Raw genomic sequence first — 13,748 nt, forward strand, 5'->3', positions numbered from 1 at the left:
CATCACCTATTCCTTTTCTCCAGAGATGCTGTCTGACCCGCTGAGTTACTCCAGCATTTTGTGTCTGTTCAGTTTCAGTTCAGTGTAGTTTATTGTCACGTGTACCGAGGTACAGTGAAAAGCTTTTATTGCGTGCTATCCAGTCAGCGGAAAGACAATACATGATTACAATCGAGCCATTCACAGTGTACAGATAAATGATAAGGGAATAATGTTTAGTGCAAGGTAAAGAAATCCATATTTTCCAATCTTTCTTGTACATAACAAATATCAAAAATGCACAATGTGTATTTGACGTGGTTCCTCTTTATTTAGGAGGAAGTTCCTTGTGTGTGACCAGCCATGTGAATGGGAAGTAGGAGCATTTTAGTTGCCGTAGACTATTTTCTAAATGGGGCGAGAATCCAGAAATCAGAGGTGCAAAGAGACTTGGGAATGCTAGTGCAGGATTCACAAACAGTCGAATTGATAGTAAAAGCAGTGCTAGCATTTATTTCAAGAGGGCTTGTGTACAAAAATAGGGATGTAATGCTGAGGCTCAGTGCTGGGACCCCAGCTATTTACAATATATATTAATGATTCGGACGAGGAAATTGAATGGAACATCTCCAAGTTTGTGGATGACACGAAGCTGGGGGGCAGTGTTAGCTGTGTGGAGGATGCTAAGAGGCTGCAAAATGACTTGGATAGGCTGGGTGAGTGGGCAAATGCATGGCAGATAAAGTATAATGTGGATAAATGTGAGGTTATCCACTTTGGTGGCAAAAACAGGAAAGTAGATTATTATCTAAATGGTAGCCGATTAGGAAAAGGGGAGATGCAGCGAGACCTGGGTGTCATGATACACCAGTCATTGAAAGTAGGCATGCAGGTGCAGCAGGCAGTGAAGAAAGCGAATGGTATGTTAGCATTCATAGCAAAAGGATTTGAGTATAGGAGCAGGGAGGTTCAACTGCAGTTGTACAGGGTCTTGGTGAGACCACACCTGGAGTATTGCGTACAGTTTTGGTCTCCAAATCTGAGGAAGAACATTCTTGCCATAGAGGGAGTACAGAGAAGGTTCACCAGACTGATTCCTGGGATGTCAGGACTTTCATATGAAGAAAGACTGGATAGACTCGGCTTGTACTCGCTAGAATTTAGAAGATTGAGGGGGGATCTTGTGGAAACTTACAAAATTCTTAAGGGGTTGGACAGGTTAGATGCAGGAAGATTGTTCCCGATGTTGGGGAAGTCCAGAACTAGGGGTCACAGTTTAAGGATAAGGGGGAAATCTTTTAGGACCGAGATGAGAAAAACATTTTTTACACAGAGAGTGGTGAATCTCTGGAACTCTCTGCCACAGAAGGTAGTTGAGGCCACAGTTCATTGGCTATATTTAAGAGGGAGTTAGATGTGGCCCTTGTGGCTAATGGATCAGGGGGTATGGAGAGAAGGCAGGTACAGGATACTGAGTTGGATGATCAGCCATGATCATATTGAATGGCGGTGCAGGCTCGAAGGGCCGAATGGCCTACTCCTGCACCTATTTTCTATGTTTCTATGTTCACCGGACTGGCTGGACTGCCTGTGTACATAACGCAGGGTTCCTAAGAAATGTGATGTGGCTGGGGCGGGGCAGGGCAGGGCAGGGTGCACGGCCTGCAATCAGGGGCCTCTTTCACCTCTTGTTCTGGAGGTCAAGTACGTTTTGCAAGCTAGTTATGAAACGGCCAAACTCGCAAATCGGTACAGTTTTCCCAAGTCGCTGAGAGGAACCTACCTTCTTGGCAACGTCACGTAACTTGCGGAAGAAGTCATCTGATGCATGGTTGTCTCCTCCCTCAGACTGGATTGGCTCGATGATTATTGCAGCCACATTTCTTCCCTTCTTTCCGTATTTTTCTATCAGATCTTCCACCTGGGGGGGGGGGGGGGGGGGGGGGCGAGAGCACAGGAGAGCAATTGCAAGCTTCGCTTTCTTAATTCATGAGCAACGGTCAAGTTGTGTGACCTAGTTAACAATGTGACGTTTAATTCGAGAGATCCAGGTAAATATTGCAACCATCCTGAGCAACTGTCTACATTACAATGCTGTTACATTATTCAAGGCTGATCCTTGGGATAACACTATCAATCTATATCAGCCTGTAACTTACTTTTATACCTATACGGTTGGCGATTATTGTCTTGCACTCTGGAGTGTTGCAACAGTCATTCCCAAGGCTATACACAAACTCCCACAATCTCCATGCACCAGGCCACTCAGAGTAACAATCATCGGCATTTAATGCGTTTTTTCTTTGACAATTTGACAATCTATTTAACTACACAGGAGGGTTCTAGGAGCAGTCGTCTGGAGAGTGAGATCGTAATCTGATGAGGTGACCTTCAATCACAGGGGGAATGGTATAAAATAAGGTTTTATAATAGTGTTTAAGACGGAACTGCAGATGCGGGAAAAATCGAAGGCAGACAAAAATGCTGGAGAAACTCAGCGGGTGAGGCAGCATCTATGGAGCAAAGGAATAGGCGACGTTTCGGAAACTCAGCGGGTGAGGCATCATCTATGGGGCGAAGGAATAGGCGACGTTTCGGGACGAGACCCTTCTGGAAACTCAGTGGGTGAGGCAACATATATGGAGCGAAGGAATAGGTGAAGTTTCGGGTCGAGACCCTTCCGGGTCTCGACCTGAAACGTCACCTATTCCTTCTCTCCATAGATGCTGCCTCACCCGCTAAGTTTCTCCAGCATTTTTGTCTATCTTAGTTAATGTGTTGAGTCTCTTTCAAAGAAATCCCAATGCAGCAAACTCAAGCAGTTTTCTACCATTCCCATTGTTGGGCTTCATATGTGATAGTAGAATTAGGCCATTCAGCCCATCAAGTCTACTCCGCCATTCAATCACAGCTGATCTATCTCTCCCTCCTCACGCCATTCTCCTGCCTTCTCCCCATAACCCCTGACGCCCGTAATGATCTGTTAATCTCTGTCGTAAATATACCCAATGACTTGACCTCCACACCCCTCGGCAGCAATTAATTCCACAGATTCACCACCCGCTGACTTAAAAATTCCTTCTCATTTCCATTCTACAGGAACATCCTTTTATTCTGAAGCCGTGTCCTCTGGTCCCAGACTCTCCCACTTCAATGGGAAGGCCAACTGGTTGCCGGCTATTGGTTGTCTATAGTCTGAAGAATGATCCCGACACTAAACATCACATATCCATGTTCTCCACAGATGCTGCGTGACCCGCTGAGTTACTCCAGCACTCTGTGTGAAACGTCACCTATCCATGTTCACCATTAAATTTCCTTTAAACCTCGACAATTTGTGGACATTTATGTCAGAATCGGACTTTGAACACCTCAGCAGGTACATACATTATTCCATCAAAACTGATCCACATTGAAGTGTCGGTAACCTGGGATCGACCCCTCCCTCTGCAACTGGATACTGGACTTTCTAACCAACAGACCCCAGTCTGTGAGGTTAGACAAGCACACCTCTTCAAAGCTCCCCTGAAGTCTCCGGATGTTTCCTCAGGGCTGCTGCTGAGCCCCTTACCTCTACTCCACTCCACCTATGACTGCACACCTGTACATGGTACTAACACCATCATCAAGTATGCAGATGATAGTTTTCTACGGTGATTGGATATACATCAGCAGAAACATGCTCTGGCCTACAGGGAGAGTCCAGCACCGACCAGCATGGTCCCGCTGACATTAACCTGGCCCCTAACACACTAGAAGACCAAGGAGCTTTGTACTCTTATACCAAGTCCAGAGACGGCATGCACACCCCCATCCACATTCACGGGGCGGAGGTGGAACGTGTTTCTAGCTTTAGGTTCCTGGGAGTCAACATCTCTGATGACCTCTCTTGGACCCACAATACCTCTACTCTGATCAAGAAGGCTCATCAACGTCTCTTCTTCCCCGTAGAGGGACTGAAGAAGGTCCATCTGGCGCGGTGAGGCTGGTGAACTTCTACCGCTGCGCCACGAGTGCATGCCCTGGGTCTGCATCCATAGTATGGTATGGAAACACTTCTGTCTCCGACCGGAGGCACTGCAGAGGGTGGTGACCTCTGCCCAACGCATCCCGGTTCCACGCTCCCCTCCATTGATTCTCCCAAAGCAAGCGCTGTCTGCGGGGGGTGCTCAGCTTCGCCAACGGACTGCGGTGGGCCCCCAACCATGGAATGTTTACCCTTCCTACCAGCCTTGGAGGTCGCTACAGGCAACCGTTGCAGGGCCAGAAGGGAGAGCAGCTTCAATCGCTCATCAATAAATCTACTAAAAACGTAACGTCAGTGATCAGGGAGCGCCCCCCCCCATTAAATAACCCCCCCATTCCTCACATATTACAGATATTAGATATTTTTAGTCAAATCGTTTGCTATGTCGCTTTCAAGGCTCAATGCTAAATGCATTTAATTGTCTCTGTACTGTACACGTGACAATGATAGATCAGGTGAATCGAATCTGAATCTGAATGCACAGATGCTGCCTGAATCTGAGTTACCCAGCACTCTGTGTTTTTAAGGTGAAGGTCACTCACCATTAAATTTCCTTTAAACATTGCAATTTGTGGCAATTTATTTCAGTCGGACTTTGAACACCTGAAGCAGGTACATACGTCATTGAGCAGAACATCCACATTGAAGTGTGTACCAAAGATAATAATTCTGGTGCCATGGCAACCACATATAAACGTCAGATTCAGCCTTGAGATAATGTTTCCCGATGAGAAGCTCCCACTGAGTCTCATGATGTTTCTTCCAACCTGCTTCTGAAAAACCTTACTTCCTCATCTTTGTGGTTGTGGTTCAGACAACAGATTCATAGATGACAAGCTCTCTGCCTGATTTAGTTTTTAGTTTCAGTTGTAGATATACAGTGCAGAAACAGGCTCTTTGGCCCACAGAGTCGGCACCGACCAGCGATCCCCGCACATTAACACTATCCTACACACACTAGGGACAATATTTTTACTCTTACACCAAGCCAATTAACCCACAAACCTGTTCGTCTTTAGAGTGTGGGAGAAGCCAAAGATCCCGGAGAAAACCCACACGGGTCACGGGGAGAACGTACAAACTCCGTACAGACAGCACCCGTAGTCGGGATGGAACCCGGGTCTCTGGCCCTGTGAGGCAGCAACTCTACCGCTGCGCCACCGTGCTGCTCTGGGTCAGATTCCATCCAATTGACTGAAACACTTGGAGCAAACAGAGTGAAGAGTGCGACTGACCTCCTCCAGGCACCTGGCCTCTTCTTCTGAATTCTCCCGCACAAACTCGTCCAGGGGATACTTCAGCTTTGGGAACGGAGCGGTGGGCCAGTCAAAGGCTGGAATGTCCAGCTTGTGGACAGCCTTGGAGTGGGTCGCTGTCAGGCAACCTGCAGGGCGGGAAGGGAGAGCAACGCCAATCGCTCATCAATAAATCCATGAAAACCTAACGTCAGGATCAGGGAGCGCAGTAACATTAAATAACTTAAACATTCCTCACATATTACAGATGATGAGATATCTCCACAGTGAAGATGTTTGGTTTGTTCACATGCTCAATACGATCAAATAATTACATTTTTAGAATAAATCGTGAGAGGAATAGATCAGGTGGGCGCACAGAGTCTCTTGCCAAGAGTTGGTGAATCGAGGACCAGAGGACATAGGTTTAAGGTGAAGGGGAGAAGATTTAATAAGAATCTGAGGGGTAACTTTTTTTGTGGGTGTTTGGCACAAGCTGCCAGAGGAGGTAGTTGAGGCTGGGACTATCCCAACGTTTAAGAAACAGTTAGACAGGTACATGGATAGGACAGGTTTGGAGGGATATGGGCCAAACTCGGGCAGGTGGGACTAGTATAGATGGGACATGTTGGCCGGTGTGGGCAAGTTGGGCTGAAGGGCCTGTTTCCATACAGGCGACACCCCGGCGACCATGTGGTGACAGCCTAGTTGACTGTAGTCACCTAAAAAATCACTGAAGCAGGACAGGGGCATTATGCTCATTCTTGTAGTGGCTTGAAGCCAAATACATTCATAATGATTGAGTCTGAAGAAGGATCTCGGCCTAAAAACATCACCCATTCCTTCTCTCCATAGATGCTGCCTGTCCCCGCTGAGTTACTCCAGCATTTTGTGTCTATCTTCACTTATTCATAATTTATTTTTAATAAAAATATATATTTTTTAAAAATCTGTGGAATTTGTTCCTTACCAAACGTCCGTCCATGAAATCCACCCATGAAGGAGAGAATGGTGATGTCGGGGCTGCCCGGAGCCTGGAGAAAGAGGCAACAATCAGACACCACCAGGTGACACCGTTTCACATGAAGGCTAAATACCTACACACACCTCAGTGGCACACTGACCTTCAAATCCCCCTCTACATTCCTGGTAGAACCTGCACCATGAGAAGCCATCAGTTCATCAATTTTGAGAAAGATGTCGTTTGTGAAATAGAAACAAAAAAACAGCAGACGCTGACTCATACTAAAGAGACACAAAGTGCTGGAGTAACTCAGCAGGTCAGGCAGCATCTCCGGAGACACAGGATCAACACCCTTCTTTAGAACCTATCCTATTTCTCCACAGATCTTGCCTGACTTGCTGAGTTACTCCGGCACCTTTTGTCCAATTTTTTCTGAATTACCTCAGCGGCCTTTATAGATCGTAATACACTTCATCAGATACAGGAGCAGAACACAAAGCACTGGAGGAACTGAGCAGGTCTCCAGTCTGTAGACAGGTCCCGGCCTGAAACATTGTCTGTCCATTCTCTCCATAGATGCTGCCTGACCAGCTGAGTTCCTCCAGCACTTTGTCTTTTGATCAAGACATCAGAATCTGCAGTTCTTGTGTCTCCATTATCAGAAACAAGATCTGTTTACAAGATACTCGGAATGAAATGAAAGGAATAGATCGGGTCAATGCGCAGAGTCTCTGGCCCAGAATAGGTGAAGGGGAACAGATATCATAGGAATCTGAGGGGTAACTTTTTCCCACAGAGGGTGGTGGGTGTTTGGAACGAGCTGCCAGAGGAGGTAGTTCCTGATGTTGGGGGAGTCCTGAACCAGGGGCCACAGTTTAAGAATAAGGAGTGAGCCATTTAGAACGGACGAGGAAACACTTTTTCTCACAGAGAGTGGTGAGTCTGTGGAATTCTCTGCCCCAGAGGGCGGTGGAGGCCAGTTCTCTGGATACTTTCAAGAGAGAGCTAGATAGGGCTCTTAAAGATAGCGGAATCAGGGGATATGGAGGGAAGGCAGGAACGGGGTACTGATTGTGGATGATCAGCCATGATCACATTGAATGGTGATGCTGGCTCGAAGGGCCGAATGGCCTACTCCTGCACCCATTGTCTATTTTCAGTAGAAGTTACGAGCACTGTTGTACATGGCATTGTAAGGAATGATGATAAAGCACACACACACCAACATCCTATACTTCCAGCGGCGGAAGACCGCAGGAACTGGAGGACAGAGATGTGTGGTGCGTCCGTCAAGTTTCTCGTTGGAAACCAGCACCACTGCATCGCTAATGTTTTCAACGATGATGATTACATTTCCAACTGGTGGAATGTAACGCAATACAACAGAAAGACATTTATACGGGCGCTGGCTACAATTCTTGAAGGAGTTGCAATTGTTATCGGTGTCGAGAGTTTGGAGGGTTTACCTGGTTGATCATGCACGATTCCAGCTCTTCCTTTGTGTGGATCACCTCTCCTCTTTGTTTGTTCTAAACAGAAGGAGACGGGCAGACATGTCATTTAGTAAAAGTGGTGACAGACAATAGACAACAGGTGCAGGAGTAGAGGCCATTCGACCCTTCGATCCAGCACCGCCATTCAATGTGATCATGGCTGATCATCCCCAATCAGTACTCCGTTCCTGCCTTTTCCCCATATCCCCTGACTCCACTATCTTTAAGTGCCCTATCCAGCTCTCTCTTGAAAGTATCCAGAGAACCTTCCTCCACCGCCCTCTGAGGCAGAGAATTCCACAGACTCACCACTCTCTGCGAGAAAAAGTGGTTCCTCGTCTCCGTTCTAAATGGCTTACCTCTTATTCTTAAACTGTGGCCCCTGGTTCTGAACTCCCCCAACATCGGGAACATGTTTCCTGCCTCAAGTGTGTCCAAACCCTTAACAATCTTATATGTTTCAATGAGATCCCCTCTCATCCTTCTAAACTCCAGAGTGTACAAGCCCAGCTGCTCCATTCTCTCAGCCTATGACAGTCCCGCCATCCCGGGAATTAACCTTGTTCCAATTCTTGCCCTTCAGCAAGTAGAGCACTTCCTCGGCTGACACACTTTGGGTGAGGAGATGAGCCGACAAGGCAACTACTGCTGGGGCTGGACCATGTGCTGGTACCAACTACACCTGAAGATGCTTCCCACACCGACCCTTGTGTCCTGGGCCTCCACCATTGCCAGAGAGAGAGAGAGACCACACACAAACTGGAGGAACAGCACCTCATATTCAGCTTGGCTAGTTTACAACAGAACGGTGTGAACATCTAATTCTCCAACTCCCCCCCACCCTGGTCAGCACATATTCCCCCAGCCCAGACACCCTGCTCCGTTCCCCTCCTCCTCATGCTCATCTCCCATCCACCAGTCCCACATTCCCCTTGCTGCAATGTTCAGAATGATTTCAAGGTGATTTTAGGTGCATTTTATTTAAAATATTTTTATAAAGCGAATTAACAAAACAGCTTATATAATTTTAAATAATTTTTTAATCTTCCAAAGCAGGCGGTAGTGCTGCTGCCTCACAGCGCCACAGATCCAGGTTCCATCCTGACCACGGGTGCTGTCTATACTGGGTCTGTATGTTCTCCCCGTGACCGCGTGGGTTTTCTCCGGGAGCTCCGGTTTCCTTTCACACTCCAAAGACAAGCGGGTTTGTGGTTTGTAGGTGAATTGGTTTCTGTAACATTGTAAATTGCCTGCAGTGTGTAGGATAGTGCTTGTGTATGGGTGATTGCTGGTCGCTGCAGACTCGATGGGCTGAAGGGCCTCTTTCCATGCTGTATCTCTAAAGTCTAAAGTGTAGGAATATTGAGAAACATTTCAGCTTTGGCTTTGCCCGATGGTTCTGTGGGCTGGGCTGATCTGACGGAGACATCACCAGCTCCAGACACAAGGACATGGTCTCGTGCAGAGTCTGATTGTCCACATTCACGATGGTCTCAGCATCAGGCCTTTGGCTTTACCTGTCCATGCAGAGGCAGCACTCACTCAACACGGGCACCTGGGTGAATGGCTCTTGTTGCTCATCAGGAAACTCCAACACCTTGCAAGACCCAGCAAGCTTGGCTAATTTCACAAAGCACCACAAACACTCCTGTATTTATGATCTGTATTTAAACTACATTTCAAGGCTCAAGGATGGTGGGGAAAAACGTTAAACTTACTCGGTACCAGATGCACGCTGCTTTGAAGGCGTTCTCGTTGGAACAGGAGCCACAGGACATCGTCTGCACTTGCTTCAAACCCTTAGGAGCTACCTGATGAAGGAAGAAAGCCAAGATTAGACTGAAGATAGATACAAAACACTGGAGTAACTGAGTGGGAGAGGCAGGTTCTCTGGAGAGAAGGAATGGGTGACGGTTCGGGTCGAGACCCTTCTTCAGATTGGTTAGGATAAGATCTTGATACCATCATAGACTCTAGGTTTGGATAGAGATGGATGTGGAGAGGATGTTTCCACTAGTGGGAGAGTCTGGGACTGGAGGTCACAGCCTCAGAATTAAAGGATGTTCATTTAGGAAGGAGATGGGGAGAAATGTCTTTAGTCAGTGGGTGGTGAATCTGTGGAATTCTTTGCAACAAACGGCAGTGGAGGCCAAGTTAGTGGATATTTTAAAGGCGGAGATAGATAGATTCTTGATTAGTATGAGTTATAGGGAGAAGGCGGGAGAATGAGGTTAGTAGGGAGAGATAGATCAGCCATGATTGAATGGCCGAGTAGACCTGATGGGCCAAATGGCCTAATTCTCCTCCTATTCCTTATGACTCTGCATTCACAATGGGATATTGAACTGTAAGCTGAAAACACACACGATCAAAGGGCTTGAAATCTCCCATGTCCCTGCACTCCCCCATTCTCAGCCCAACACCCCGTCTCTGCAGTCCCCCACCCTCAGCCCATCACCTCGCTCACGGTGAGACTCACTGAAAGCAGCGACTCGGACAGTCTCTGAACGTAATCCTCAGGGGGCAGGCATCCCAGGGCAGGTCTGTTGATGAAGGTACTCTGTGAGGAAACAGAAAGTTAAGGAGTCATTACCCCATCAGAAGTGACACAGGTCAAACCAACACACCTGGAGTTAAACCACTCGGAAACCTTTGTAAAGGAGACAACGTGAGAACAGTTAAAGAAACAAGGACTTACACAGGCTCAAGGCACAATTAAATACTGAGAGTGTAGGAAGGAACTGCAGGTAGATAGACACAAAATACTGGAGTAACTCAGCGGGACAGGCAGCATCTCTGGAGAGAAGGAATGGGTGATGTTTCGGGTCGAGACCCTTCTTCAAACTGCCTCAGATGTGGCTGCATGTCCTAAACCCGCCTGTGTAAGAGACAAAGATCCTCACTGTCCTCTCCCAGTTGTGTTTCTGGTTTTATGAATGCCATCAGGTAGACCTCAGGTAGACCTCAGGTAGACCGCCCACCTGTGTCACTAGACGGGATTGACCTAAACTTGACTCTACTTCCCAAAACATGCCAGCTGTTCGATTCAGCTTTTTGTCACCGGCTAAAACTCTTTCTTTGCTTCACATTGACCAATGACTTCCACACAGCATCTTAAATCTTCCTAATTTTAAAAGAACTAAATAAGTGGATTGCCAATATTTAGATAATTAGTCACTAACTAACTAACTAACTAACTGACTGACTGACTGACTGACTAACTAACTAACTAACTAACTAACTAACTAACTAACTAACTAACTAACTAACTAACCAACCAGGGAATAATTTAGGCCCAATTTACTTTTTCAAATTGTCATCAAATCATCAATATTAACATTTGTGCCACACACAAACCATAGTTTCATTGAATCCCCAGCACAGAAACAGTTTGTTGCTGTCCAGTCCTGCATCATTCCATTAAACATTCATTTAGTGTCAGCAAATCCATCCTTGCTTTCTTCCGCATCTTTATCTATTTCCCCTTAAGTGCGTCTGTGCTTTCCCACTACTTATAGAAGCATGTTCCACAACCTCATCCACACAAGGACATTTCTCTTGAATTCATCGTTGCATTAACAGAGCCTTGTTTTGGGTCTCTCTCTCGCATTATCTTCTTGTCTGGTCTCCAACTTCAGAGACCTCTGATATCAACCTTCTCATTTGTGGAGGAACGAGACCAACCCGTTCAGTCTTTGCCGTTAAGAGTATCTTGTTAGTTCCAAAATCAGCTCTGTACCTTGGTTTGTAAATTCTCGAGTATATTTTATTCATTGTTGGGAACATAATGTACAGCACCCCAGCCCCTGGTTCACTCAAGGTTCAAGATAAGTCACTTTTGTTTGAGAATTTATTTGCTCCGACTATGAATCAAGTCGGAGCAAATAAATTCTCAAACAAAAGTTTAAACTTATCTTGAACCTTGAGTGAACCAGGGGCTGGGGTGCTGTACACTATGTTCCCTACAATGAATAAAATATACTCGAGGATTTTCAAACCAAGGCACAGAGCTGATTTTGGAACTAACAAGATACTCTTATCGGCAAAGTTCTCCAGAGATGCTGATAGGTACTGATTAGGGATGATCAACCATGATCACATTGAATGGTGGTGCTGGCCCGAAGGCCCGATGACCTACTCCTGCACCTATTGACAATTGTCTATTGAGTTATTCCAGCACTCTGTGAAACGTCACCTATCCATGTTCTCCACAGATGCTGCCTGACCCGCTGAGTTACTCCAACACTCTGTGAAACGTCACCTATCCATGTTCTCCACAGATGCTGCCTGTTCTCCCGCTGAGTTATGGTGCAGCAGCATCTATGGAGCGAAGGAAATAGGCAACGTTTCGGGCCGAAACCCTTCTGGAAATAGGCAACGTTTCGGGCCGAAACCCGGAAGGGTTTCGACCTGAAACGTTACCTATTTCCTTAGCTCCACAGATGCTGCTGCACCCGCTGAGTTACTCCAGCACTCTGTGAAACGTCACCTATCCATGTTCTCCACAGATGCTGCTGCACCCGCTGAGTTACTCCAGCGCTCTGTGTTTTTCTTTGCTGTAAACCATACCAAAAGCATGGTCTGAATTTCTTTGTTTCTTCATAATGTGTCTTACTGGGAACTGAATGCACAACATCTGATTCACACGAGCACATGATTTAAACATCTCTTTGTACCCAGTTGACAAACTCTGGTGTGGAAAAAGAGACCTTTTTTTTTTACTCCTGAATTAATGCAAACAGAATTCTCACAAATTAACTCAGAACATGTATTGCCTTACAGCACGTACACACAGAAAAATATTCATGTTCCCAAACTACTTTAAAACAAAAGAAAATATTGCATTAATTCAAATACAAAACATTGTGAAATGCTGATTATGCTCCATGAGAAGGCAGTTGAGTCTTCATACACTATCATTGCTGAGAGCTTGCTCCGAGTCTCAGGTGAACACACACAGGGTTCTTCTTCCCGACAGCCATTAAACACGACAACCTCAAAACTACATAGACTATTATTGTTATTATTGGACAATTATGTTTTTTTTAATGTGTGCGTATATATATATACACATACTCACAAATACACATATGTATAGATTATATGAGACATTTATGATTATATATGTGTATTTGTGAGTATGTATATATATAGCCACCGGGTGGCGCCAGTAATGGCGGCCTCGCCAACAGTCTGTTCCTTCCTTCTTTGTTGATTTTTTAGTATGTGTTAAACGTATGTTTTTACTGTTCTTGTTTTATGTGGGTGGGGTGGTGGGGGGGGGGGGGGGGGGGGTTGCGTATCGTATCTCCTTCTGCACTGTGACCTAACATTGAGGAGCTGCCAGCCTTTGCTGGGGACTAATTTGGAGAGTTCCACCGCAGGAGCTTGCGGACTTACCGTCGCGGAGACTGAGATCCCTTTGCCAGGGATCGGCCTCTGAGCTCCAACTGTGGCTGCCTCGTTTAACATCTTGGAGCCCGTGGTCTCTGGTTAGAGACCGACTTCAGGAACTCTAAGCCGCAGGAGCCTCGACACCCCCCGACGTGGGAGCTTCGACCGCCCCGACTGTGGATGGCTCGACTACCCCGACCGCGGGAGAATAAAGAGGAAGCAGATTGGAGTTTTTTGCCTTCCATCACAGTGAAGAATGTGGGGAATCCTCTGTGGTGGATGTTTATGTTAACTTTTATGCAGTTGTGTGTCTTGGTGCTTTTTTATCGTATAGCTGCATGGTAATTCACATATCACTGTACCTTAATTAGTACACGTGACAATTAAAGACCTTTAAAACCTTTGATATACACACTGAACTTTACTTTCCTCTCGTTTAAAGAACTCGCCTACTGTATTCAGTAGCTGCAGTAGACGGAATGTACTGCCTATGTGATGATGAGCTGAACATTAAAGATGCTTGTACCCCAACCAGTGTGAGAGTGAGGTACTTACAGATCTCATTGTTCTATCTGGGACACATAACAATAAAACACTCAGGACTTGTGATGTGGAGCTTTGAGGCAATGTCAGGTACAATGACCTGAGACCATTCA

The 13,748-nt window shown here is 46.2% G+C and overlaps 1 protein-coding gene across 3 annotated transcripts in view; it reads right to left on the reverse strand.

Annotated features, from left to right (window-relative positions):
- The window catches only part of abat (4-aminobutyrate aminotransferase), an 82,651-nt gene that overhangs the window by 8,125 nt on the left and 60,778 nt on the right, over window positions 1-13,748 (reverse strand). For all 3 annotated transcript variants that reach the window (XM_055650990.1, XM_055650989.1, XM_055650988.1), the window contains exons 7-12: window positions 10,178-10,258; window positions 9,417-9,509; window positions 7,672-7,734; window positions 6,212-6,275; window positions 5,242-5,390; window positions 1,763-1,900 (exon numbers count right to left, since the gene is read on the reverse strand). In XM_055650990.1, coding sequence (XP_055506965.1) covers window positions 1,763-1,900; window positions 5,242-5,390; window positions 6,212-6,275; window positions 7,672-7,734; window positions 9,417-9,509; window positions 10,178-10,258 — 588 coding nt within the window. The remainder of the gene's footprint in view (window positions 1-1,762; window positions 1,901-5,241; window positions 5,391-6,211; window positions 6,276-7,671; window positions 7,735-9,416; window positions 9,510-10,177; window positions 10,259-13,748) is intronic.

This window comes from Leucoraja erinacea, chromosome 20 (genome assembly GCF_028641065.1).
Source record: "Leucoraja erinacea ecotype New England chromosome 20, Leri_hhj_1, whole genome shotgun sequence".
In the NCBI taxonomy this organism is placed as follows: domain Eukaryota; kingdom Metazoa; phylum Chordata; class Chondrichthyes; order Rajiformes; family Rajidae; genus Leucoraja; species Leucoraja erinaceus.